The following is a 27846-nucleotide window of genomic DNA, read 5'->3' as shown; positions in this document are numbered from 1 at the left end:
TTCCTTCGTAATTTCTCACTCATTTTGGCCTGCGTCAGCACCACGGACAGCTGCCGCGACAACAGCTGGCTCACGGGCTCATTAAACTGCGCATGTGCGCGTGACGCAGTTTTTGAAGTTGCCATTCACACGAATACATAGGACGGGGCATCTAAAGCTTGACATGTGTTCACAATCACTATACTGTACAATTTACTTTCCTATATTTTGTATTTGAGTCATGGCTTTATGTCCTTGAAGAGACGAATGCTGGGAAAGGTTTTCACACTATTAATTTCTACAAATAATTATGGCTGAATTCCATTTCGGTGCTTCCTTTACAGAATCCTGATATTATGCATGCTGGCTATCACTGTCACACTGTCATAGCAGGGTAATTTCACTAGAACTGCACCATTGTTAATGTTAATAGGAAGGCTTGTGAGACAAAATGTCTGATAAGAAATGGGAAAGTCTGGGGCCCAAACCAGTGGCTTCTGTCATGGTACGGTTGTTCACTAGTTTCTCACAAACTGATGAACATTTTCTCCTTTTGTTGCTGGAGATTCCTGAACTGACTGCTTTGCTGTGTTGATGTCATGATGACATGACTTGAGTTCCAGTGTTCAGTAGTCTCACAGCAAATGCATAACGTAGCCATTGTTTGTAGCTTCAATGTGCTCCTTTGTTCCTGTTCTCCATTTTCAGCAAACACATCAGAGCCTCAGTGTTTTCCCATCTCCTCCCCTTGTCAGGGCTGAAGTGAAGGAAATGCTTTTCCAACTTGTGATTAATCAAATGATGAACCACTCCCTGCAGAAACGCCATATGGACACACTCGACAAAGTTTTACATAAAACCTTTCAGTGTTTTGATTTATTTATTTGACAAGCAGCAGGATCATGTTTGTCACCTCATTTTTTCTTAACATTTGAAAGTAGATACAATAGTCAGTATACCAGTTTTATTACAATATTTTTTTCCTAAATTCAGTACATTTAACAAAGAAAGAAAAATAAACACACAACAACTGCAAACGTGAGAAAAGAAAGCATGTTTTTTTAATGTGTAGCCACCAATGTGTCATTGATGTCACAACGTACTCTTTCCCCGGGTTCTTTTTTTTCCTTTATTTTCGCTCGACTAGTATGTTCATCAGCTCTTTCCTCTGGAACAGCGATAGGCATTTTCTTTTTTTGTCGTTTGACGCACAGGTGCGTGGCACTGGTGATGTTGTAAACAGCTTAAAATCAGAAGGTGGGTGGGGCTGGGAGGAGGGCCATGTGGGTGGTGGGGTTAGCTGTCTGTCTGATGTGACACGAAGACCTTTCTTGTTTTCAAAGACGGAGGCCCCAGTCCTGCGTTTAGTCACCGCGTAGGATCACAGCAGACAGCGACAGTCCAAAACCTAACTGAATGAATGAGTCTGTTTTGTCATGTATTTCATGTTTTAAACCTGCATCTGCGGGTCAGTCACACAGGCGAGTGTTTGTGGGGAAGCGCTCCGTGGCCCGGCTCCTCTGCCTATGCCACGTAGCTGTACTCGTCTGCCGAGGTCTGGCTTCGCTCGATGTACTGCTTGTCGATGAGCACCTCGATGCACTTCTTGATCATGCTGATACTGGGGTTGAACCTGGCTTTGGACTGATTGATGACCTGCACACAGAGGGATTCAGCAGTTAATCTAATGGTACAAACAGGGTTCCATGGATGCTGACACACAGATCTACCACCTCTGATATCATATCTTTAATGTTTGATAGATGTTATTTACACTGACAGAATTGTTTAGAGAAAAAAAAAAAACATGTAAATTGGAGCGACAACTATAACACATTGAGCATGCTAACGGACATTCAACGGCATCCCCCAACATGCCCATCACCGTCAAAAAAAACAACCCGAACCAGAGCCCGACTGGATAAAACTCTTACTGAAGCGATTGGTGTCTACATTGGCATATAGCCAAGGAGGAACTATTTGTAACACTCATAATGCACACATTTTTATTTTGTATTACTCAAGTTTTTTTTGGGATTTTGTAGCATAAGAGATGCTTTTCTATTATAGCCTATTATGTCTGTTTTTCCACTTATAATCTGTTGCCTATTGGAAAAGTGTCTGATTTGTTTCTTATATTTATACTGAAAACTATTTACCAGAGTTGCAAGAAGGGAGAATGCTACCTCAGTCCCCGGCAAGAGGATTTTGTCTTTGACACTTGCAGAGCTGTCTGTTCACAATTAATGAAAAGAAATGCATCCTGATGCAGTTGTGTGTTTTCCGCCGTCCAGAACCATGACTCCCAAAACACGGTTACGAACCGAAACGTGACTTCTACCGTTAGACACCCCTAGTATACATAGATATATCCACACATGTGAGCTGTTGTACTGTACATGTGTATGTAAAAAAATATATGTGATATGTGTGGGGATACATCTGGGGGCATGAATGTATATATAAATGTATATTCAGGCTTTGAAACTAAAACGCACATGTATCTGAAAGCGAGGTAGTAAAAAAACCCACCTCCTGGATGAGGGCGTTGTGTCGGAGCACCTTGCGTGCCTTCATGATTCTCACTATAGCAGCTTGTAAATACATTTTGCGGTCCTCGTCTACGGCGCTCCTCGTCTGCTCCATCTCCTAATGGTCAGACAGGTATGGGACAAGGTAGATTTAGATATTAATATAGTTGATAAAAAAACAGCAGGGTAACAGCAACGCTTGAGAACACATTCAGAAGGCTGGGTAACCCGTTCTCTAACCTGTGGTGTGTCTTTCTGCATTGACGTTGTGATCTTGAACTTTGTCCTTTTACTGGTGAAACTCATATTTAATGAAAACGTTGACTCGGTTTCGATCTCCTCCTGTTGGCAGAGCGGAAGAGATCCAGTGTTCAAATATTCATCATGGCTTTCCACATGAACAAGGGCTTGACAAGGCGCCTGGTACAAATAAACACACACTTCCCGGTCAGTACCCACTACCAAAGACAAAACCGATTCCACTTGCTGCCCATGACAGCTCAGACCTTTTGCGAGTCGTGGTTGAGCATCTTGACGTCCAGCAGCGACTTGATGGTCTTCTGTAGCTCCTTCTCGTTCATCTGGGTGCCGTCCTGCAGCTCCTTGTAGGTCACCGTCTCGCTGTTGTTGAAGGCCAGCAGCACCGCCATCTGGTAGGTGGTCACCATGGCGACGTAGGGCTTGGACAGGTAGTTCATCTTCACCTCACCTGTTTGAGACGAGCAGACTCAGATGAATGGTGGTGCATACCATAGAATCCGCTACATTACTGTTTAACCTGTTTTTGTGAATACAATTGATTATATCATAACATTTCCCTTGCATGATTAGACCTGCCTGGGTGTGATACTTATGTGTTTTTATATATGGTTATTCTAATGCACCATATGTAGGGATCTTCAGTAGGCTTGTAGTCAGTGTTACACAGTGTTAGACGGTGTTAGGGCATACAACGATTACATTTCCGTTATTAAGCTTTTGTGCATCAGCTCCCACGTGAAAATGTCTGCAGTCACAGCCAGATATTGGCTCGAACAGATGCATTTGTACGATACAATCTTGCATATTGAAATAGTGTGTGTGTGTGTGTGTGTTACCTGTGCAGAGATAGTGCAGCCAGGTCAACTTCCTGCCACTGAAGTGCTGATTATAGAACAACTCAAACTGTAAAAGGAGGGAAAGACAGAACATATTTTTGCAATGTACTCCTTTCATAAGTCTGAACCTATTACTAATATTTGCGCTGTGCTCCACAAGAGTAAACTCACCATCTGCACGCTCTTCTCTAGTTCTTGAGGGATGGCGAATGTGGAGGAGGGAACGTGTGTGAGAGGCCAAGCTCCAGCCTGCAACCACACGGCGTTTAGCACAACAATACTCAATTGTAAAACATGGGAACAGAAAACTATGGTTGGTAGAATCAAAGCGGTCTGATGAAGACAGCACAATCTAATAATGCTCGTAATATTCTTAGCTCTGAATCCGATGGTTGTAGGTGTGCGAGGTATGTCAGCCACATCAGAGTCCTCCTCACCTGTAATACGTAGATCTGGAAGCTGATGCCCAGGTCCACCACCGTCTCCTGTGTCTTGATGAAATTGTTGAACTTGTTGTTGAGGTCGGCGCTCACGCTCATGTCTGTGTACATTCTGTGGAGTTTGCTCGTGAACTCGTAGCCACAAGCTTGCTGGAGAAATCCAAAAAAACATAGGGGTAAGAAAAAAAACAACAGGCAAAACGGACAGTGGTAGTTTCAGACGTATCACAAGTCTTAGTTCAACATGTTCAGCTTTGCATTTACCTTTAGTTTGTTGATCATGGCTTCTTCTGAGTCCATCGACAATGATAAACCATGTATTAACCGCTTTGCTAGCATTCTGGCATAAAACTGTGGAAAACAAAGAAAAAAAAGACTTAAAAAACAAAAAGCGTGGCCCTTTGGAGTACTTGGCAAAACCACCCTCCTACTCACAGTGTGTACATTAGAATGTCATTTTAGAGGAAGTATTGTTCATGTTTTTTGTTATATTTCGGCGTAAGAGGAATTCTGGTCACCTTTTGAAAGATGTCCTTGTCGTCTATGTACTTGAACACGGTGATGAAGCTCGTCAGCTTGTCCTCCACCTCATTCTCCGTCATTCCCTTTGCAGACTTTTTCAGCAGATTGTCACAGTATTTCGCCAGCTGCACAGAGACACCAGGAGGGACATGACCTGGTCAAGGCACTGTGTATAATACTAAGAGAATGAGTGTGTGTGTGTGTGTGTGTGTGTGTGTGTGTGTCTGTGCTCACCAGTTCAGGGGCTTTACAGATGGACTTGGGCTCCCTGAAGTTCACCACAGACGTCAAAGCCTGAGATAGAAAAATCAAATAAACACATTCTTACACACAACACATAAACACAGCTTAGCGGATGTGCTAGGGGCAGAAGACTACTTCAGAGACCTGAGAATGCCAAACTTGCAGTACCGAGGTCTTGCCTGGGGGAGAGGCAGACACATGCGACCAGAAGGAAAATGTTGCATTAGTCGCAATAGTATCCCTGCGCTCAGAGTTGTACACGATAACAACTGATAGTTCAGCTGAAATTGCCACTTTGAAAACAGAAACCAATCAAGCATCCTGACACTACAAGTCACAGTCTGAGACACTGACTGGACGGGAGCAGTCAGCATCATGCGCAACAGGCAATGTTGCGGAGTAAAGCGTCTCACTGGACAAGGTGAATGACTTAATTGGAAAGTCCTGGACCTTGAGGAACTCTCAAAGCAATGGAATGTGAGAATTACGAGCTTAAAAGGAGGAAACAGTATCTGGAGACACCTCCAGGGAGTTTGTATTTTGAAGTTGTACCAGAATATGTTTCTGTGGTTTCATTTTCTAAAAACACCATATTTTTTTGTTGTACTGTACATCGCTGCAGCTCCTCTTTTCACCCTCTGTGTTGAGCTCTCTGTTTTAGCAACAGAGTGAGACATCACACTTCTGTTCAATCTTTATTGGGAGTCACACAGGCGCAGTAAGCACTGCTGGCTAGTCAGTTGCAGAGTGTGATGGCGTGCCACGCTAGCAGCTAAGCGAGCATTATACCGTGTGCTGAAACCCATGCCGCTTTGTCCTCTGTCCTCTGTGGCTGGGACACGATGGCGTGTTTCCTACTCGTCTTTCCACAGAACACTTTCTGTGGTGCTTTGACACGGTGTCCCCTAAACCGGTGCTACCGAATCGATAACAACATGGCAGACAACCGAGAAGTTACTGCTGTACCTGCTGGGTGGAGACATAGACACTGTACGCATGCTCTGATGGGAGGGGGTGGCGGGTGGGAATATTCAAATGTTTCGGCCAATGACGTAGAAGGCCCTCCCGATTTTGACCTGCTCATCCGGAGACTGAAGGCAGAGGACATTCAGAAACCGGTATCTCTCAAAACAGCATGGATAGTTTTTTTCAAAGTTTGTAAACGTGTGGAAGCATCGGAGACACAAAATAACACCCCAAATCCCAGGAATATGGGCACTTTAAAAGAAGTTCTGGAGTTGAAGGTTTATCCTGACACCATGTATAATGAGGATCCAGCTCTTAGTAAAGTATTTGAAACCGGAAACAAGAACTTGCAAAAAAGAAATTACTTTTGAGTGTTAACAGTGTTATGAATGTGTTGTTTAATGAGGCAGCAGCTATTCGAGTCTGGGGTTTATTACCTTATCGAGTGCACTCATGAAGTGCTGATCTCCATTTAGAACTGTGTTTATGAGCTGAACAAATTTACTGTGAACCTCCAGCACTGACTCCACGAACAGGGTTGGCATCTAGAGGAGTCAGAAGAGAGGGACAACGTTGTGTTAAAGCAACTCTAGAGAGCTTTTCCATTTGGGGTTCCCAACCAGGTTGGAAGCGGAATTGTCCATTCACACACATTACCCAATCTGGCAAACTTGCATAATGTAACGTAATGGAACAATTCCGCTTCCAACATGTAGGGGGACCGAAACGGGAAAAGTTCTCTAGTGTTGCTTTAAAAGTCTGATTATTTGAAGCCAGAGTAAACATAAAAAATGACAAAAGTCAACACAATCAGTCTCTGATTTTAAAGCAATAGGACCATGCGGGAAAAAGGTGATAGGCATATAATAATATTGGTATTAGCTAAAAAACAACAACACTACCAACAACCTTGAACACATATAAGGCCACAATTTTCACACACACAGACACAGACAATGACACAGACATAGACACAGACACACACAGCTGTTGTAGTACTAACGTTTTCCTGAGAGAGGTTACTGGTGCCTCGGATGCCCTCGTTGTGGATGTGGACCTGCAGCTCCTGGATCATGTGGGGCAGCCCGTTGGACACGGCTCGCAACAGGGTGTACATGTTGGCCATGTCTGGACAAAACAACAACACAACACAACACACACACAGTTTGATCCCATTGTCACAACTCAATGTGTATACGCACGCTGGTATACGTAATGCACATGTAAACCAAAGACACATTTCTGCCTTTTTGCACTCAAAAAAGGAAACAAAGTATTTTCTATTCTATTCTATTTACTTCATGCTAAATGCATGCATGCATTTTCTTTTAAACAAGCTGAAAAAAATCGATTGCGATATGTCACAGCCTTCTGCGATATGTTTATTGCGCAAGTTGATATCACGATGAATGACTACTGTATATTGAGCAGCCTTGATTAGGACACTAAAGACTGTAGTGCACTGACCTTCTCTCTTCTCCTGCCGAATAATGCTCTGGCACTCCCCATGCAGGAACTGCAGATGATCTGCCACCATCCTCTGCTGGCATTCGTGGATGACTTTGGCATAGGAGCTGGGATGCAGGTACTTCCGACACCTCATCTCTTCATCTTTCAACCGCCCCAAAACCTGGAGGAAGAGAATGGTGGAAAAGAAAAGGGCTCAGGGGTCAGTATGTCAAATCCAACAGAAATCCAAAGAATCAGTAATTACAGTGTATGTGCAGGTTTTCAAAAAGCCAAATATATGATTTTAATAATACCTAAATGTTTATTATGCAACCTGCATCCAGTATTTTTGGGGTTAAATTGACTGTGACTAATGCAAGTAGGGGAACACAAGAAAAACAAAACTGCCACTATTGCGTGGTCCATTCAGTTCGTTTGGCAACACAATTCTTGGGATTTGCACAATTTCCCCACAGCGGAGGGGAGTAGTGGTTATTTTAGATTCTCTTCTTCTGTTGAAACTGCGATCAGTTTCTCAACTCCACAAAGCCTACGGTCACATTTTTGGATCACAACATAAAGAACCACAACATATTGCTATATATTCAATTGTTAGTTTATTGGCTGTAAATTATACTATATAGAGATTATATATACTATATATTATACCGCTGCATTGAGGAGTAAAGCGCCCACTCTACCAACGGAGCTAAACGGGCGCCTATATTATATTTTATTTCTAAAAGTAAATAATTTCTAATTAATAAAGTTACTTCATCTCTATGATTTTTTTTTTGCAGTCAGAGAACCTGTGATAGATTTTCATGGTTTTTATTTAAAATTGGAATTTTGGCAAAATGTTGAAACATTATGATGATATCATAAGCAAAACATTTTGAAACAGTTTTACAATAATTAAAACATGTAAACGGGATGTGCCTGATAGTGGCACCTTAAGCAACCATCTACATTTAAAAAAAACATGATTTTCTCAAATGTTTTCATTTCTGATTAGCGCTGGGCAATATACCAATATTATATTGATATTGTGATATGAGACTAGATATCGTCTTAGATTTTAGATATCATAATATGGCATAAGTGTTGTCTTTTCCTGGTTTTAAAAGCTGCATTACAGTAAAGTGAAGTAATAATCTGAATTTACCAGACTGTTGTAACTGTTCTATTATTTGCCTTTACCCACTTAGTCATTATGTCCACATTATGATGATTACTCATCAAAAATCCCATTGTGTAAATATTTTGTGAAAGCACCAATAGTCAACACTATAATATTGTCGCGGTATTGACATTGAGGTATTTGGTAAAAAATATTGTGATATTAGATTTTCTCCATATCGCCCAGCCCTACTTCTGATATGAAATGTTTCCGATTTAACTCGGCAATGATGAATTTTTAAACAAACGCTATAAACATATTTTTTTCCATTCATGACCAAATTGCAAAACAGGAAGCCATTTGCCTCATTGCTGCTTGCCTTGCACCTATAAGTTGCTTTCCTTTCCAACCCTGCCTCCACTAAATATAGATATGTGTTAGAAACCTGTCAAGGACTGAACTGTATTTGACATATTGAAAGAAAGTCATTCTGTGGGGACAGGGGAGTTGATATTTTTTAGTCTCCATATAGTTCTGAGCATGCATACATAGCACACAGCAGCACATAAGAATAAGTAAGGGGAAAAAAACAAAAGCTGCATTCCCAGTTATTAACTGGGTCTGATAAGCAAATATGAATGTACTCATCTGATGGATGCTGGTACACACACACACACGCACACACACACACACACGCAAACAAGCAAGCAAGCAAGCAAGCTGCATAATGTTAGTTATTCAAAACTCAACTACAAGTAAAGCATCTGAGCGATATTTCTGGAGTTTGTCTTTACAACTCAAAACAAGGGTATGACAGTGTTATAGCAGCTCATAGGTTCACATGGCGGCTTAAACATACACAGCATTCAGATGCTTGCATTATCTGCACATCAATCCTACCTTCTCCATATACTGTGAGCAGTTGGATTCTTGCAGTAGATTGGAGGCTTCCTGTTTGTAATACTCTCCCGTTTTTGTCAGAAATGGCCCCTCGAAGATTTCCTGATAAAACTGCCCCACAGGAAGAGCATGTAAATGTAAATGAAGACATTAAGCAACAACAACAAAAATGTGCCTTCAATTTTGACACGGTAATAACTGAAAAATAGCGTGGTATAAAAACACAATGCAAACACTTGCAATCATCCAGGTCATTATGTGTTGTCTCACCTTTAGTGGAAACTTCTTCTTGTACTGTTCAACATGAACAAAGGAGTTGATGACCCCGTGGATGACCTTCTGGTTGGGGTTCTCGCCACAACGATCACTGTAAGACACAAGGAAGCTAGTCTTAGGTCTGATGTTTGTATTTTTTTGCTCACCACTAAAATTATTAGCATGCTGGGAAACACTGTAGTCCAATTAGACTACATGTCCAGACAAGCTGCAAATCAGGCATTGTAATAAGGCTAATTACAATTAGAATCCCAGGACTTAATATGCTATTCCTCTTATCTCTACCATTGCAGAGACAGAAATATTCATTTGCGAATTTCTTGTGGCTCAGGTTCCGTGAAAAACATACTTTTTGATTTCATTCAGCAACATCCGGATCAGGACAGCCTGGAGGGGCTCGATCATTAGCTTCCTCCACATATCTAGCGCCAACTGCAAAGACAAATGAAAAGACAGCATGTAACAGATCTGTGCATACGTCTTAGTAGTTGGATGGTGTCAGGTGAAATCTTGACCAGGGTACTGGATGCCAAGAAGTTGAATCCCACTAATCTCTAAACTGTGCTCTCCTTGCTTTGATCTAACTACCCCAGTGGGCGTGGAAGTGTCTATGTGCAGGACGTTTGTTACACCAGAGAAAACCAGCCAGTACCTCTCCAATCTCCATGAGCGGCTCGTTCATGTCCACTCCCCCATAGCCGTACTGTAGGTCTGCTTCTGTTAGCTTGTTCTTCTTGATGAACTGAGTGTTGAGATACCTGAACAAAGGGGGGTAGGGAGTCAAGGTGTTAAAATATAAATTGTATCTGGAGGAAAAATCCCACCGGCAGAAATAGCAAAACACACCAACTGTCTTTCTCACTGGCTATCTTCTTTACCGTCTCGCTGGGCTACAGCGCACCGCAAGACAGATAGACCTGTTGCCGAGAGACATTTGGAGGTTGGCACCGTGCGCCAGCAGGGCTGGGTTTCTTGCCCAGTGGAAAAGCGGTATTAGAGAATAAAAAGAGTCAAAATGACAAGGCTGGTGGACGGCGCACATCCAAAACACCTCAAAACTGCATTTTAGACAGCGGCGCTCGGCAACATGTCAATCGGTCCTGCGGTGGTGTTCTACAGCCGGCGAGCAGCAATGCGGCTCCACAGTGCAGCAGCAGCCAAACAGCCACCTCGCCAGGAGCAGACGGTAAAGAAGTGAAAGAGAGAGATCAAATCATCAAATAAAGTGCCATATTGCCGAGATGCTGTAATGTTACGGCAATCTGGTAGCCATGGTTACGGATTACGTCCAAGTCGGTCCAACCACTATACACGTACCCACTCTCTTCTTCCACGAACATATTTGAATAGTTCTTACTAAAGCTTCAAAGCCCCAAAAATAATATTTATTATAGACCAACAGATCAAGATTGAGATAATATTAAATGAAACACCCCTTCCAAATCTTACATGAATCTGTTCATATGTATAATGTTTGATATACTAACTAATGAATCAAATCGTTTTAATTTATGTGAAAGGATTGCAGCACTAAAACTTGCTGAGAATTTTATCACCTAAGTCTGCAGCCCGTCAGAGCATTTTAACACATTGTTTTGGTTTTACAACCCACACATTTACTGTAGATTTAGTCTCACTGCTCACATTAACCCGCTGTAGGCAGCAGTTTCTGGCAACAAAAAAAAGCGTAGATAATCCCACAATGCACTGCCTGCCCGGCGCCGAACAGCAGACACAGACAGTAATCTTGTTGGCCGGTGAACAGTCAAGGCAGCTAATAGAACATAGTTACTGCAACTTTGACAAAAGCTCGTGTTTCACTTTAAAACTTTTACATTGGACCAAAACACAGAGTCTCAAGATGAGGAAGACTCGTACGCTGCTGTCACTAATTCATATGAATGATACTCTGATGTTGAAATGCAAACACACAATTGTGTTGTAACGCATCTCTGTTGTGTTTCAACATCTCTCCAAAGAAGCAAGGAGTAAGCTAGCAGCAGGACAGCTACCATACAGACAGACAGGCGTATCTATCAAGCGGATCTAGGTTCCCTAATTCAGTCCCCCTTAAGATGTGTAGTTTTCACAGCTGTGCCATCTGCCTCTAACAGCAGTATAGCAATCACACTGAGCCAGGAATGATAAAACACAAGCATAAAGTGTTAAAGGAATGTTAATATAATGGCTAGTGTTAAGTAACACTAACCAAGAAACCCGGTTGTGATCGAGGGCGTTTGGGACTGTTTGTTTTGATTCATTTGGCACTGGGCCTGCTTTCAAAAATATGAATTACGATTTTTTAGCTTAGAATTGATATCACGATTCACTGTTACGATTTTTTTCTCTCAAAAAGTGGACTGTTTATTGCACACATGAACCATGATGAAACAAAATTGGCAGAATCCAAACAGATATTCTTTTGGCACCTATAGCACATTGTGCATCACCACGAGCCTGTAAACATAGAGGCCTCAATGAAGAGAAGGGAGAGCATTGCAGCAATTGGGAGCACTTTAAAACCTTTTTTTTTATACAGTCTATGTTTAAAACTCACAGAAGAAAGTAGCAGTTTTTTATCAAATTAAAAAAATAAAATTGCAACAGGGTGAATCGAGATCACGATTTTATATCGGGCCTAGTTGGCACTTTAGTCCAACCCACTATCCACTACAGGACAATCTGTGTTAGACAGGATACTGACATACACATGTACAGTGGCTTGAGAAAGTTCACACACCCAGGCTAAAGTTGATTAATAAGAGGAATAACATTTTTTATCTTAATGCCTTAATTAAAAATAAATAGGAAAATTCTAACTTTTAAGGACACCAATTTTCTGTGTGAATGAATAATGAATTGTAAATAAATACATTTTATTCCTTAAAATACAAGAGGCATAAGTATCCAAACCCCTATGTTAATTCCCATAGAGCCAGGCACATTTTTGTTTTTAAAGGCCAGTTATTTCATAGATCAGGATACTATGCATCCTGATAAAGTTCCCTTGGCCTTTGGAATTAACATAACCCCAAATCATCACATACTTTTCACCATACATAGAGATAGGCATGGGGAACGTCACATAAGATCATTTCTCAATGCAAATCAAACCAGCTATTAAGCTAACTGAAAGAAGACCCAGTATGGTAAGGAAGAACATTTATTTATTTACAATACATTATTCATTCACAAAGAAAATTGGTGTCCTTAAAAGGTTGGACTTTCCTACATTTTTTTGAATTAAGGCATTAAGATCAATTTCCAAAAGATTTTTTATTCCTCTTTTTAATCAACTTTGGCATGGGTTTGTAAACTTTCTCAAGCCACTGTAGAAATATATTCACAGGACATCAGGAGACGACTATAACCGAACCTCTTCTATATTAAGAACTGAACACTATTATGTCACCACTAAAGTCAAGAGTCTCTCTCTCTCTCTTATAATAAATTACAAAGGCATATGCATGACAGTCTGGCGTGAAGTATATTTAAAAATAGACCTGAAAACTTTCCAAGGGAGTATTGATTTAGAATGGATCAGGACAAACCAAATGCACGATGACACTCTACACTTTTAGTTTCAAGGTAATATGTAAAGAGCACAAAAACTTCAGGCTAGCTTGTAATAGAATTAGCAGACGTTGCATCTAAAGACCTCGACACACAGAGCCAACTTTGGAGAATCAGGGCTGACAAAGACACAAAAACACCTGCTTTGGCTCACAACTTCTGTTAAGGGTTGTACTTGAACACACCACACTGACAAGAGCAAGCTGAATACTGATGTCCTTCATGTGTCTCTTTGAAAATAAAAATAAAAACATTAAAAAGAGACAACAATACAAACTAGCCTACCGTTTTAACACCATTGTCATCATATTGTGAGAACCAACTGAGAATATGTTGAATAAAAAATAAATAAACAGGCACTGTACTGTTTTGCTTTGAACAGTTTTCAAAAATTGTGGCATTTTGTTTGTGAAAATAAAAGACATCACTAAATGGGGAATAAGCACAGGGAATAGCAAATACTAAATCAGTCAAGTAAAAATAAAGAACATAAAAGGCAGCAATGTTACCTGTACAAGCAGTCCATGTAGTCAGCTCCTTTGCTGTACTCGTCCCAGTATCTGTGGTACATCACTAAAACCTTCTCCTCTGATTCCAGGACTTTCTAAAATACATACACAATCACGAGATATGTTAGGGAAAGAAGCATAACACAGGAACAAAAGAAAATGCACTGTAAAGACTTTTTTTTGCCAGTTGTTGGGAGTTTTTGAGACCGCTTACCTTGTACAACTGTCGAACATGATTCTCAAGAAACACCTTGGTCTCTGTGTATAATTTCTCACCCAAAGGTTCTGGGTATGCAACGCACAAGGCATAAATGTCACTGGTGTCATAGATTAGGATAAATAATGAGAACAGACTTGATTCTATGTATAGATTTAAATATACAGTTACTGATGATGTAGATTGTACGTAATACCAGATGCAGCTTTTTCTATGTTCCTTAAGGATTCTCTGCAAATTAATTATAATGCTCAGCCTCTGCCTGAACAAACAGCTGATATCATAACATTACAATGATAATCTATTACAACTTATTGAAAAACTGACAGTGGCTATCTAAATTAGTCATGTTAGCTAGCACCTGCTTTATTGTACCGCTGTGTTACTTCCTGTCCATAAACCCTGATCTAAAACTAACCAAATGTTGGATTCATTTTAATATGGAGAAAGTTGGCATAGGATACGAGAAGCGATCATTCCACGTGGCTCGCTCCACATAGTCGAGCATCACAACAGCCTTGATTGTCGTCAGCAGCTTGTTCCATGTCTCATCAAAGTCCACCACCCGCGGCTTTAAGGACATTGTACAGTTTCTCTTTCAGCCTGATAGGGAAATTAAAAACAGGAATACAAAAGCGAGTAAATAATTTTAAAAAACGAACACATAAATTGCTTGACTTTTTGATTCAGTTCCTTAATATTCAAGTATCATGTAGGCTAAACTCTTGGATTCAGTTTCTTAATAATTATGTTTTTTTTTTAACCATCCACCCTCCTATCCTGCAGTTTGGACTTTTTAAAGCAAACCAAATGTTCTCTATGTAAATGGATTGCATTTTAGTAATGAACCAGGATTAAGCAGCATTAGCAACACAAAGTACCCTTACCACGGTTACATGAAGATGAAAAACGTATTCATGTCATTTTTATGAATCTCATGACACTAAATATATAGTCATTACAATAATAAGTAGAGAGCTGTTATCATAATGTTTGAAAATAACATTGATCATTAAAAGGATTTGAAAATAGCATTAATTAAGAGTAACTAACGTACAATACACAGATGTCAGGATACGGTGCAAAGTGAACATGTACACCAACTGAAATGAGTCTAATGATAAATAACAGCTGCTCACATTACTATGTAGCAACAGATGCGATGAACATAATGCTCAAGTTCATGTAGATAATGCTAACGCTCATCAACAGTGAACACATTGGGATAAAATCCGAAATCAATGCTATTGTAGCTGTGCAACTTAACGTTAACCGGCAGGACTGTTGCATATAATAATATAGAAACTGCTATACCTGTGCCAGAAGAATCCCACATTACCTGCAAGTAAGAGAAACTAGGCCCTGTGTTGTTTCTCGTTATTCATACCAGTTGACTTCACGTCAGTGAAAACATTGCAACATCATCATGCAGTTTTTCTTGCTATCCAATTCATATATTCCGATATCCGTATTTAAAAAGGTAATGTTACCGTTACTGCATAAACAACCTCCTTATAGTCGTGATAAAGGCAGCCAAGTTAAGGTTACTAGCTAGCGGAATGCCAATCCCAAAATAGGATGGCTAGCTAAAAGGCTAGTTAGCTTTTAGCTAGCATGCTACTTCTTCCTGCTCAAGTCCCTACTGTTTCGAGGCATAAGGTTGCACTTAGCCGATAGTCAGCTAGCAGGAAGCTAACGATAGCTCAGCCACCGCTAGCAAATGATCATCTTCCTTGCAATTTCTCCACATATGTACTGACAGCTCGGCAAAACATGGTGCTGTTGTTAAACAAAACCGGTTACTGAGGTCAAGCGTGGACTTTTGAATAGTACGTACCTCTGTTCAGTATTTATTTGTTATAAAACTCAAGTTTCTCCGCTGTCACAGGCTTGATTTGTCTCACTCACTACAGGTCTTCCCTACCTCTGGGATTATACCATTGGATTTGATGGGGGTGTATTTTGAACAAGCGTCAATTGATCGTTACGCTTTTTTCTTTTTACCACATTAAAGTGTCTTTGAGAATTTTTGGATTTTAAAGAATGTATTTTTTTTATCTATACACACTGATGAGAACATCATCAAGCCCATCCACGTGATCCAATTCATAGGAACACCCATATATCCTATGGTATCGCCTAAAACTACGGAAACCTCTTAGGAATTGAGTAACGTTATAGCAAAAAATAACCACAGTAATTCTGTAGGTTAAAATGCATTGTATCTCTGTTCTAAATAGAGACAAAAAAATGTCATCAGTGTAAGTTATACACTTCGTATATATCTAACTACAGCAATTCACCAAGCAGCTGTTTTCTATATCCTATATTTTTTTTTAGATAAACTCCCCGCCATACATTGATATAAACATGGCAGTTGTTGATGAGAAATACCAGTTAAATTATAAAAGTCGTTTACAAATTTTGGCCTGTGTGGTGAACGCCATTTTTAAACAACAAAAAGCTTAAAAACATCACAGGTGGCTTTATGTAATATTGTATCATATATCTTTCTTTGCAAGAATAGCAGAAAAAATCAACCAATCAGAATCGTCTAAAAAATTCCTGTCCAACGTTCCTAGGTGTTGTAGCTAAGATTTTAAATAATGCTAAGAACAAACACAATTTATCAACAATTTATCAGTCTGTTATTAACTGAAGCTACGTTTTGCTCTGAACGTCGTTCAAGCTCACTAGGTTAAACACATGTCAATGTGAGTATGCCGGTAGAAATAAGTCAACTGTTAACAATCGTTATTTACCACTAACTAGCGTTATGTAAGTTACGTTAGCTAGCTAGCTAAGTATGTAGCACGTTAGCTAGCTAGCTAATTATGTAGCTAACGTCAACGTAATAGAGCATCTTTAGATACGTGTCTTACGGCATGAGCCAAACTTTCTTGACCGATAGCCTCTATTGATGTGATATTTTTATTATTCTTATTTAAGAGTAATATTTATATTGGTTAGCAAATATTGGTTTACAGCTAATAGTTTTATAAAACCTTTAACCTAGCTAGCTAGCTGCAACAGAAAATTCTCTCGCTAGCTAGCTAGCTGCTACTTGCCTTAACCAGCAGAGAGGCTTCCAGTATGAGCAATTGTAGCGTCAGACCACCTTAAAAGATTTGCAATGTTGCCCCAGTAATTAATTGAATATGACACATTTTTTTTCTTCACTTTGGAATTGTATTCTTATTAAGCAGCACATAGTGGCTGATTGCAAACTAACCTCCATCCACCCCTGCTTTACTCAATAATTCAAGGGAGAGCAAATACTAAGGAGAAATATAGAAGTGCTTTCGAAACTTTCCGAACTGGTTGAGTCATTATACCTGGTTTAATTTACGTTCTAGAGATACTGATATAGAGAATGATTAAAATGTGCAAAGCAGATAGTGGCAGTCCAGTTGCAACTCTCATTTAATTGTCTAACTCTACATAACAATAAGATATAGATGATAGAATAGAAGATAGGTGTCAGATACATGTCCACTGTTTTGGTACACATGAGATTTGATCTAATCCCTAAGGAGAAATCAGAGTAATCAGCAACCTCAGTCGGGGCCTGCCAGAATGAACCTGATGATGACAGTCACAGAAGAGAAATATCGGCCAGGTGCACCTGTGCCCTGCATTCAAACACCTGTTTACCAGCAGACCAGCCTCCAGAACCAGTACTGTAAGCATGTCTTCAAGCACGTTTACCACCACAACTTATCATGTTGCTACCACTGCGCACTACACTACAGAGTTCACCATATCATTGTAATTTTTAGGTGCAGCACCAGAGCCGTCTTTGGGCAACACCTAAGCTACATGAAATGATTGTGAGCACCAAAATAACTAAAAGACTTTCCTCAGCTCTAACTATTGTAGTTGGTACCCAGTGAACTTCTTTGACTTTAAGCTTTTTAAGTGTTTTTTTTTAAATTATCTGCTTTAACGTTTCAAATGTTTTTGACACAGATATGGTGCTAAAAATGCTCCAAATAGATGTCAAACTGCTTCTTCTACGTTTTAACTGGAAAACATTTTCTTAAGGGACGAATCCTAAACCCCCCACTAAATACGTAAACTTAAGTCTTTTATAAAACTAGGGAAAACACTGTACTAAAAGTGCTACTATTGCTATAGCTGCAACAGCTGTTCAAAATTATGACAGTTATGCCAAAAACAGACAACATGTATCAGAAAAGTAGCTCCAAGTTGACATAAAAACAGGGTTACTGTGTAATAGACATACCATTAAATAAAGGAGTGTTTATTATTTTACCCTCCCAGGTGGGGTTTTTCATGGCGCTCCTGTCAAGTCCGTGGCTGAGACGACACAGAAGCTGTTTACGACCATGACCAGCACACAAACACCACAGCTTCAATCAAGCGGCTTTCAATATTACTGCAAGGAAAACTGTTGTATGCCCCCACTGTCAGGTAAGATTTGATAATCAGAATTGTGTATATTATAGAAAGGGTCACAACAAATATAGTTGCAGCATGGTGTTAGAGCAGGGAACAGGGGGTACAGGACTGCTAGGTGGTCCTCAGAGTCAATGCAAGGGGACCTCCAAATTATTGTTAATTTTTGAATGTTTTTTTTCAATGAATCCAACATATTATTAGCAAATATAAATCCCCACTGAGAAAAGGCATAGTGGCCTGTAGGTAAAGTAGTCACTAATGCCAGTCACCTTCTACCATCATGTTAAATAAAATAATACAAAATAAGTGAAACTCCACCAAAAATAGGACATTATTTCAGCATTTATCTAGCAACAAAAACACTACGCATCCTAATAAAAAGAGGAATAAAAAATGTAAAACTAAATGTTACACCAAACGTTCAACTAAATATTCCCATTTGATTATTCACATTCTTTTAAATCATGATTTCGGTTTGAAACAGATGAATCGTTCAGCCCTTATCCAGGGTTTGAATATTTCCCTTGGTCCTCTGCATTGGGTTGTTTTGAGTGCTCCAGCGTCTTCCCCACCATAAGACAAGCCTTTTCAGAGAGAGGATACTCCCGCCTTTGCCCATAACCAAGGCAATGGTGCCAATGTTGTAGTTTACAATAAATTAATAATGTCATATGAATCCAATTTTAGCCACATAAGAGTGACCAAAGGTCATTGTTGCCAAAATCACAACCATGTTGAAAAAAAGCCTGATGTCTTATTATTTACTTTGTAACTTTACCTTTTGACCTGCAGTCCGGTTTTCTCAAGAAGATCCCTTCAGGTTCCAACCTAGTGGGACACAGAACCTGCCCTCTTCGGCCGTGAGCTGCCCACAAACACCACAACCTCTACCAAGAAGGCTTCAGCACGACACGGAGACATTGGACTGCCTGCAGAAGAACAGTAAGCCAGCATTGCCAGGTACCCTCTGATTCCCAAACCCCCCGTACTAAATAGTTAGGACGGGTAGCAAACAAGTGGATATAAAACAAGAGCACAGTGACAGTTGCTCAGGGTTTCCTGCATCGCCTCGGTAAATGGCAGAGCACATTATTATACTGTAATGAACAGAAATAAACCTTCAGGGAAAACAAGCAGGGCACGAAATCACCCACGAAAAGGACCACGTATTTGATGAGAAAGGCCGTTATTAACACCATCTATTACACAAATCACAATTGATTTATTGATCTTGTCGTATGTTTCCTTTGCAGTTCACCTCCTGTAACAAATTATTGGTAATAACTGATAGGGATGCTCCCAATATATTCTATGACCAATACAATAATTTTATATGAAACATAAGGTCGGGTGAGATTTTACTGACTAGGTTTGTTCTGTTACGGATAATAATTGGTTAATGGGCGTTGGTGCAGGCAGGCCAGCAACATTCATTAATAGAATCAGCAGCTATACTATGAAATATAAAACAATGTATGTAAATGTAAACCAAATTGCATAAAAGAGAGAAAAGAAATTGAACTACACTTCATACAACTTCATATTCCACTACAATTCAACTAAGTAGTTAAATAAGGTACTGTTTACTCCTCTGCATTTATAGCTATATGACAGCTATAGTTTTACTTTAAAGATTCAGATTTGACATACAAAACATGTGATGAGCTTATAAAGTATAAGGCATTTTTATAGCTTAAACTACCTAACAGTGTAGACTGTAAAGCAGTAGCTCCCCCTCAAACAACTATACTAGTCAGTAATAACTATATAGATGGATAGATGGATATATAGATATCTGTTGACAGTGTTGCAGCAGCAAAATCAGTCACACAGCACAGAATAGAAATAGAAATAAAATACTAGGGTACAATATACATTAAATAATAATAGGAATAAAATACAAGAACAAATATTTCAATATATACAAGTTGGGAATACAAAGATGTGCAACTGCTTAAATAGTTATGATAAAATGTAAATAGACCAATCGTGCAGGTTCAGTAACATTAGAAAAACTACAACCCCACACCGGATCTAGCTAGACCGGAAACAAAACAACAGGCACGCCGCCCGTGAGACGCTGAAATGGACGCCAATAAGATTCTGGATGGAAAGTTTACTTTTTAAAAAGTTGCCAAATGTTCCATTGACAAGACCAAAGTGATCTGTGTGTGTTGTCGTTGTGAACTGAGCTATCATCGCAGCACGTCCAGTCTGAAATAGCACCTGATGGCCAAGCAAACAGCTGATGAAAATTGAACACTACAGTAGGCTATATGCTAATATTATTTTCAATAAAAAAACTTTGCACAAAGCAAGCCGATCTTTTCCATGTTGATAAGCGCGTTAAAATTAGAAAAAAATAATGGGACAAAAGAAATCCAGGGAGATTTACAAGAGATTAAAATGTGAGACTAGTTAACTATGATATTAATGTGATTAATCGCAATGAAATATTTGAATCGTTTGACAGCACAAGTAATAATAACTACTAATTGAACATACACTAGAATATTATAGTCACAGGGTAGTGGTGAGAGTCACCAGAGGCCCCACGATACGATGTTATTCTGTGATTCTGCGATATATTGCAATTGATTGCTTTTTCCAATCTCAATTTTTTTTACCAACTTCAAATTAAGTGGCTCTGTTTGTTCATCTCACTTCAATTTCATTGGGAATGGGATTGTCAAGCAGACAAACTGACCAACGCATATGTAATAAAAGATCGATGCTTGGTGTCCATGCGTTAATACAGTCCCCTTACCTACTTTTTAACTACATTTTGCTATTCATAGTAGTATTTTACATTGTGGTATTGCTCCTTTTTTTCAATTTAAGGACGTCTTCCATTACAGTTTCACTTTCCTCTCAACTGGTTGAGTAATTATCCTGGAAAATTTCCAAACAAAACATACTGGAGGCCTTTGTTATATTTCCTTAATAGTTCCTCTATTTACCTGCAGAGGGAGCCAGCTCCTGCAGCAGCTTTGGGGATGACATGAATCAGTTGAGAGATGATGTTTTGCTGTGACGGTGGCTACAGTACATGTACGTGTCCATGCACCTAATATTGGGGCTATAAGAGCAAACTGGCCTTAGAGCAAAACGCTTTTTCCACAACGACTTTTATTTATGTCCCATTGTGATTATCGCAATGAAAATACACAAATGTTACCAAATTTATGTTCTAACCTTAGAAAACGGTTTGTGGGAATAAAGTCCAAATCATTCATGGCTCCACTGACTGTCCGTCCCCAACAAGCTGCATGCTTTAGTGTTGTGCTCCGGTCTAGCTAAAGGAAATTCCTTCCCAAAGACAAACAGCAGAGCCTCAGACTCATAGCGCTGTGTCAGGGAGAGAGCAAACCATACTGTTGACATCAGGAGGCCAGTGATGTCATGGTGATGTCAATGTAATTGTAAATTACACACATAGGCTCGCTGTTGGCTGTGGTAACATTTCAGTCAGAGAGAGGACTCTAAAGGGAACAGTGTCTCGTGGAAAAGCTGGGAGTAGTATTCAGTATGGCTGTAACTGGGGATGAGACAGAAACAGGTATGTTTGCTATCATCTCTTCCACTAACAGAAGTTCAAACAAGGTATTTTTACATTGTTGTTCAGTTTAAATATTCATTAAGAAATCTGTCAAAATATAGTCAGTGATCAATCACTGTTGATTGTAGATTTACAGTTAATATGTTATGTATAAATGATTGGAATTGAAAAAAATGTTATGTGCTTTTTCCCCCCCTAAAATCTAAAATATTACAAGACAGCCTAATAATCCTCTAAAAAAGTAGCAAAGGACAATGTAAATATTAGTTTTAATTTTCAACAGTCAGCAGCAACGAGCTTAGTCCTACAGTATAAGAAACATTTTCACAGGGTATGATGTCTCTTCGTCATGCTCTCTCTCTCTCTCTCTCTCTCTCTCTCTCTCTCTCTCTCTCTCTCTCTCTCTCTCTCTTGCTCTCTCTCTCTCTGTGAAATGCTTCAAAGCTCTGCCCACTCAGAGCACATAGCAGCAGTTGCTGACGTCACTGCTTTTCCTGGAACAGGCCCCCAGCAGCCGCAAGTAAATGCGAACCAGGGAATAAGATGTACATTGACGTCAGTCACCAGCCACCCTGTGATTACAGGCCGTTCCTTTTGTGTTTACAATATATCACAGAATTAATCATCAACGCATTACATGATATGAGGGGCACTGAGTTTAACAGGCACTGACCAAACAATGAACAGAGGAAGATAAGAATGTCACCATTTCTCAGTGTGTATTTCTTCTTTTTTCTGTGCCACACACCCCTTTGATGAGATAGAGGGGAGAATAAATGTGGAATTCAGTCACTTATACTCTGAAACTATGTATATTTATTTATTATAGCCTTATATTTCACAGAACACATTGAATGAGCATGTGATAAATAAAACCTTTGAAATCTTTCAAATCTATTTGCATTACAGTGCTTTTACAATATTGTTGGTTTGCACTTTCTAAAACGTTGTAATAGAACGTCTGGTTAATATGAACAAAAGTCATGTGAAAAGTTTTATCAGTTACAGGATTATTTAGGCTGTGTATCTTAGTTTTATTTGTCACTCAGTTGAAAACAACGCTGACTTACTGACATGGAGCTGATGCAGATCTTTGTAAATTTAGACTTAATGTAGGTATAATGTAAGTCTTTTTAACTTAGCCTAAATGACAAAAAAACATGATATTTCTCTCTTATTCTAAACTGCATGAATACTACTAACTCAAATTTCTCTGTATATGCGTGGACAAAAGCAAGCAATATTTAATACACTGTTTGTTTTTTTGCATTTATGTTACAGCTTATGATGCTATAGTGACTTCCTGGTGACATAGTGAATTGCATGCTTGGGCAATAGGACAGTTGTTGTTCTAGCGAGTGATTTACACATTACATTAGTTTTATTGGTGCAGCCCAGTTCATACCAACCAGTTAAATCCCTTGTTAGTCTATATCAACGACATTTCACTTCAGGGTTTGCTCCAGTGCTGCTGGAAATTCCTCCGGACGTCCCTCATTTTGGCCGCCATCATCCGCTTTCTTTATGTTGGCTCTTTAAACTCGGGTCGATTAATGAGGCCTATAGTCTGCTCCTCAGATCTCTGCAGGGTAAATCCAGACAGCTGTCCAATCTTTGAATGACTATTTAGCAGCGGAACCGTGGCCCCGTCCGACGCTTAGCGCCAAGACCGTGGTATGGTTCAAAGAAATCTCAATAAACAAGAACACGTTTTTCTCCCACCCCAGAATGCTGTGTGGACTAGCCAGACCCTCCTCGCCAGCGCTGTGGAGGAAGGTCTGGCAATGCAAGACTAATAATCTCTTGTTTAAAATTAGCCAGTAGAATATAAAAAAATAAAAATAAAACATTTGATCACAAAATAAAAAATATTAGCTAGTAGTTTCTTAGAACTTCCAAAGGACTTTTCAATACACGCTTCGTAATGGATTTACAAATAACTGGCGCAACTGCTCATTGCCTGACATGTTGTGTTGTGTCTCCCCCCCCCCCCCCCCCCCCCCCCCAGGAACCTCAGATGACATGACAGCCAGCCAGCTGTGCAACACCAGCTCAAGCCTCCCACAGGGGGTGGCCAATATATCCGTGGGGTCGGCAGGGGCCAGCGCCCAAAGCAACCTGAAACGTGCTAAAGGCAATTTAGAAAAGAAGGAGCTTCGCTTGATGAAGAACAGGTAGAGAGGACCATTCACAATCATCAGCGTGCACATTAGACCTGGACAAAAAAATCTGCCATACCGACATTATCAGCTGATATTAGCTTTATTAGATACATCAGTATCAGTGAATATTGTGGCTGGGGCTGAACATGAAATTGCACTATAGAATGCCGAAGATAGGTCTGAGGTATTTACTTTCTTGCGGAGAGCTAGATGAGAAGATTGATGATTTATACTAAGTATGATGCTACAGCCAACAGCCGATTAGCTTAGCATAAATAATGGAAATTGGGGCAATGCACATACTGTATCAGCTCCTCTGAAGCTCAACAACTAACTTCTTATATCTTGTGTAAGAACAATCTTATCGTGAACAGTTTTGTAGTTCCTGTTAAAAACTGAAAATAGATCACTGTGTTGTTATTGCAACTCTCAAATGTTAATATATATCTTAACACATCAGTCTGGCTCTTTTGGAATATTCACTGTAATAGAGCGGCAAAGATTAATCAACTCGTTTTCAACTAATACATTAATTGCCAGCTTTTTTGATAATCGGTTTGAGTCATTTTTGATGAAAAAAAATTCTCTGATTTCAGCTTAAATGTGAATATTTTCTAGTTTATTCTCTCCTCTGTGACAGTAAGCTGAATATCACTGAGTTCTGGACAAAACAAGACATTTGAGGACGTCATCTTGGGCTTTTTGGGAAACACTGAGCCACATTTTTTTACCATTACAATTTATAGACCAAACAAGAAATTGATTAATCGAGAAATTAATTGACCGATTTATCAACAATGAAACTAACCATTAGTTGCTATCTTACCCTGTATACCTTTGGAGTGCCCTTTCTGCTTTGCCTACTGTGTAATACACATACACCTAGTAAATACTAAATGACAATGTATGACAATAAGTGCATGTAATAATAAGATCCACAAGCCCATCATCAGTTCACCGCATGATTCTCTGCCATCCAGTGTGTTTAGCTGCTAATCCCTAGGTTGTCTGACTCCCAATGATCTGCTGTGTAACGCGTGTTTGGAGTGAGGCCGAGTTGGCTGACCAGCTACTAGAACTTGTGTTTGTTGTCAGGTTGAGGTCAGTTGTACTGAATGTGGATAAGTCTGTCTGGTTTGCTGCTGAGCAAAATCCCTTACCTCCTGCTTTCAACGTGCTTCTTGCTTGCTGTCTGTGGAACTTTGAGCTTACTGTGTGCTCGCTGTAAACAGCCGTGTCAACACGGTTTGTTTTCCTGTTGTTGATTTTGTCCTCCTTCTGTTGGTTGACTCCATTATGTGACGTCCTATCCCGATAGTATGTCATGTCGCAAACATGTTCATAATCCTCCTAATCTGACATAACCTTTTGTGGCCTTTGTGTTGTGAGTTATCTTGTTCCCCATGGCTAAAATGAGTTCTCTGTAGTATCTGGGAGAAAAGCCAAGATGTCCAGGCATCTTTTTTTTTACTGTAACTATTGTTGCTTCTAGGGAAGCCGCCCGGGAGTGTCGACGAAAGAAGAAGGAATATGTCAAATGCCTCGAAAATCGCGTGGCTGTACTCGAAAATCAAAACAAGACTTTGATTGAGGAGCTTAGAGCCTTAAAAGACATCTACCGGCACAAAGTCAAGTGATTTCTTTGATTGTGTGGACTGTGTTGTTCTGCTTCTGTAGGGTGTCTTGAGGACTCTGGCTTTGCTTATACAGACACACACACACACACACACGGACGCTCACACACACACTCACACAAAACACTCCTTGTCCTTGCTGTAAAATGTGTTTACACCATGATGTCAATGTTTCTTGCTGTGATTATCCAAAGCGCCACCACCAGCAAAAACAAGAACCTTGTTTCAGGTCAGGGTTTTTATTATCAGGGAGTATTACAAGGAGCTTTTGTCCCTTTGAACAGGGATAGTGCCAGAAAATACAGGAATAGAAGGAAGGACTATATGGACCAACTGCAGACTCGCATCATCTTACTGGAAAATGAGAACGAGATGCTGAAGGCCGAGCTGGAGTGCTTGAGGCCATACTACCTATATCTGTCACAGAGGCCTTCACAGTCCCCAACTTAACTGAACTGCATTTTACATTCCTAATGATCCTTTTCAGCATTTGGCTGTAAAGGCTGTATAAAAATATATAAATTGATAGTGTTTGTGGTGGTCTGTTTTTTCTGCTACTAACCTGTGGCATTAATATTTATGTGGAACTGTATTAACTTACTGTTTTAACTACGTTTTTTTGCTTCGTCTCAGTATACATGGCTGGATTTAGAACTTTTTAACAATCTTTTCTGTTGGTTCTTTATTTCTCCTCCGTAAGTTAACACCTTAGCCGGTGGCTTGCTATAATCACACCATCAATCAAACGTCTACATATTTGTATGTATTTGTTTTAATAAATTCCTTGCTCAGTCTCTGTGTTTTTTTTCTCCACACAGTATAAGACATACAGGGCAGTGTAATATAGTTCCAATATGAGTGTTTAGTTAAGCTTTTATCACCATGTGAGTCTCAACCTTGGGTCTCTGCTCAGAACGCGATGTGCTGACCTTCTAAATTATGAACTTCATTCCTAGGACTGTCACTGACAAAGAAAGACACTTTCTCTTTTATTACCTGTTGTAGATAACAGACATGCTGTGAAAGAGCCACACTTATATCGCACAGTGCATGCAGGAAGAAGGGGAAGTAAAATAAGTATTTAAACACATTTTCCATAAATTACATCCATCCATTATGATAAGGGTAAGGTAAGATTGGCCCAGCTTTCAGTGATGACCTTTGCTGACTTAGTGGATACAATCAACTTCTCATATACTCAATAAAGTGTTGCAGGGCCCCAGATAGCTCAGTTGGTAGAGAAGGCACCCATATATAGAGGGTTAAACCTCAACGCAGCAGGCTGGAGTTAGACTCCTACTGGTTGTGTTTTATTTTGGGTTGTTGGGTGTCAGTAAATTATAGAGTGTGGTCTAGACCTACTGAACTACTGTAAAGTGTCCTGCGATAACTTCTGTTATGATTTGACACTATCAAATTGAATTGAATTTAGCATGGAACACCTCAATTACAATGTGCAAAATGAAGAAAAAAAAACACAAAACAAAAGTTAACTTCCACCCTGTGAGGACACTGATCATTACACAGATAGGTTTGCCTGTACTATGTAAAATTGTTCTAAATGCTCAGAGACACTCTTAAGTCTGTGATATTGGTTTGCAAATGGCTGTGTATCTTAAACTTCTCTTAAGATGAAACTCGAGGGTTAGAAGAGACCTCTTTTGATAGATGCAAAAACACATTTCAAATCACAACACCTTATGGAGGCTGTAATGTGGGTGGATTCTCGCATTAAATGCAATACAGTTGCAGTACCAGCAGGCTGCACTACAGCACCATGTCTGATCATGTCAACCATTGTAATCATGTACAAAAAAAAGCCCATCAATTCTCACACATTCTTCAGTCTCATCAGCATCATCAGAGATGGTCTGAGGGCATCACACTGTGTAGGCTACATATTGTCTTGCATTTCATGTAAAACATCTCAAAGGATTAGGCTATTCCTCGGGATCTCATTTTGTTTACATTAATCTCCAGTAATCTCACCTAATCCAGCAGAGAGGTTTTTTATGAGCATGGATTTGTTAGTCATGAGTTAAGATCAAATAATTAACTGGCAACGACAAATATGGGTAAGAAGGAACTTACAAATGTCCATGTTTGGGTTCATAACATGTCATAACCAGGGATATACTGTAGGTAGTAGCGTTCACCCACCTGTTAAAACATGGACAAATTGCTATGCATTCTTAGTTTATTATGTATTCTTAGTCAATTATTATAACTGTAGATAAATATTGGTGG

The 27846-nt window shown here is 39.7% G+C and overlaps 2 protein-coding genes across 9 annotated transcripts; one reads left to right on the top strand and one right to left on the bottom strand.

Annotated features, from left to right (window-relative positions):
- Window positions 1-840: 840 nt before the first annotated feature.
- Window positions 841-15867, bottom strand: cul2 (cullin 2). 3 transcript variants are annotated; one of them, XM_032503581.1, is made up of 21 exons: window positions 15660-15867; window positions 14287-14425; window positions 13820-13922; window positions 13606-13700; window positions 10176-10281; window positions 9873-9955; window positions 9518-9614; window positions 9248-9358; window positions 7246-7408; window positions 6782-6906; window positions 6216-6323; window positions 4804-4863; window positions 4566-4694; window positions 4312-4398; window positions 4045-4197; window positions 3779-3856; window positions 3608-3674; window positions 3017-3219; window positions 2751-2852; window positions 2512-2628; window positions 1409-1635 (listed from the first exon to the last, which is right to left on the bottom strand). In XM_032503581.1, the coding sequence occupies exons 2-21, from the start codon at window positions 14403-14405 to the stop codon at window positions 1504-1506; spliced, it is 2238 nt and encodes a 745-aa protein (XP_032359472.1). In that variant the 5' UTR covers window positions 14406-14425; window positions 15660-15867; the 3' UTR covers window positions 1409-1503. The 3 variants fall into 3 exon arrangements, with proteins under 3 accessions (XP_032359473.1, XP_032359472.1, XP_032359474.1); XM_032503583.1 differs by lacking the exon at window positions 15660-15867 and adding an exon at window positions 15162-15451; XM_032503582.1 differs by lacking the exon at window positions 15660-15867 and having other exon boundaries at window positions 841-1635; window positions 14287-14405.
- On the top strand, window positions 7291-26393 carry LOC116672038 (cAMP-responsive element modulator). 6 transcript variants are annotated; one of them, XM_032503599.1, is made up of 6 exons: window positions 7291-7447; window positions 17356-17504; window positions 18107-18256; window positions 19037-19186; window positions 23812-23977; window positions 25884-26393. In XM_032503599.1, the coding sequence occupies exons 1-6, from the start codon at window positions 7422-7424 to the stop codon at window positions 26047-26049; spliced, it is 807 nt and encodes a 268-aa protein (XP_032359490.1). In that variant the 5' UTR covers window positions 7291-7421; the 3' UTR covers window positions 26050-26393. The 6 variants fall into 6 exon arrangements, with proteins under 6 accessions (XP_032359490.1, XP_032359493.1, XP_032359487.1 ...); XM_032503602.1 differs by having other exon boundaries at window positions 25458-26393; XM_032503596.1 differs by having other exon boundaries at window positions 19037-19204.
- The last annotated feature ends 1453 nt before the right edge of the window (window positions 26394-27846 follow it).

Source organism: Etheostoma spectabile, chromosome 22 (genome assembly GCF_008692095.1).
Source record: "Etheostoma spectabile isolate EspeVRDwgs_2016 chromosome 22, UIUC_Espe_1.0, whole genome shotgun sequence".
NCBI classification, from domain to species: Eukaryota; Metazoa; Chordata; class Actinopteri; order Perciformes; family Percidae; genus Etheostoma; species Etheostoma spectabile.
Note: the sequence above shows the minus strand (reverse complement) of the source record. Positions and strands in the feature narration are given on the sequence as shown.

Coding starts and splice junctions, on each gene's coding strand:
- LOC116672038 (XM_032503596.1), top strand. CDS start 7,422: ATGGTGGAAAAGAAAAGGGCTCAGGG. Junction 18,257..19,036: donor TTGTATGCCCCCACTGTCAG/GTAAGATTTGAT, acceptor TTTGACCTGCAG/TCCGGTTTTCTCAAGAAGAT. Junction 19,205..23,811: donor CAGTAAGCCAGCATTGCCAG/GTACCCTCTGAT, acceptor CCCCCCCCCCAG/GAACCTCAGATGACATGACA.
- cul2 (XM_032503581.1), bottom strand. CDS start 14,405: ATGTCCTTAAAGCCGCGGGTGGTGGACTTTGATGAGACATGGAACAAG. Junction 6,324..6,781: donor GTAACCTCTCTCAGGAAAAC/GTTAGTACTACA, acceptor TGACTCCTCTAG/ATGCCAACCCTGTTCGTGGA. Junction 2,629..2,750: donor TGCAGAAAGACACACCACAG/GTTAGAGAACGG, acceptor TCTGACCATTAG/GAGATGGAGCAGACGAGGAG.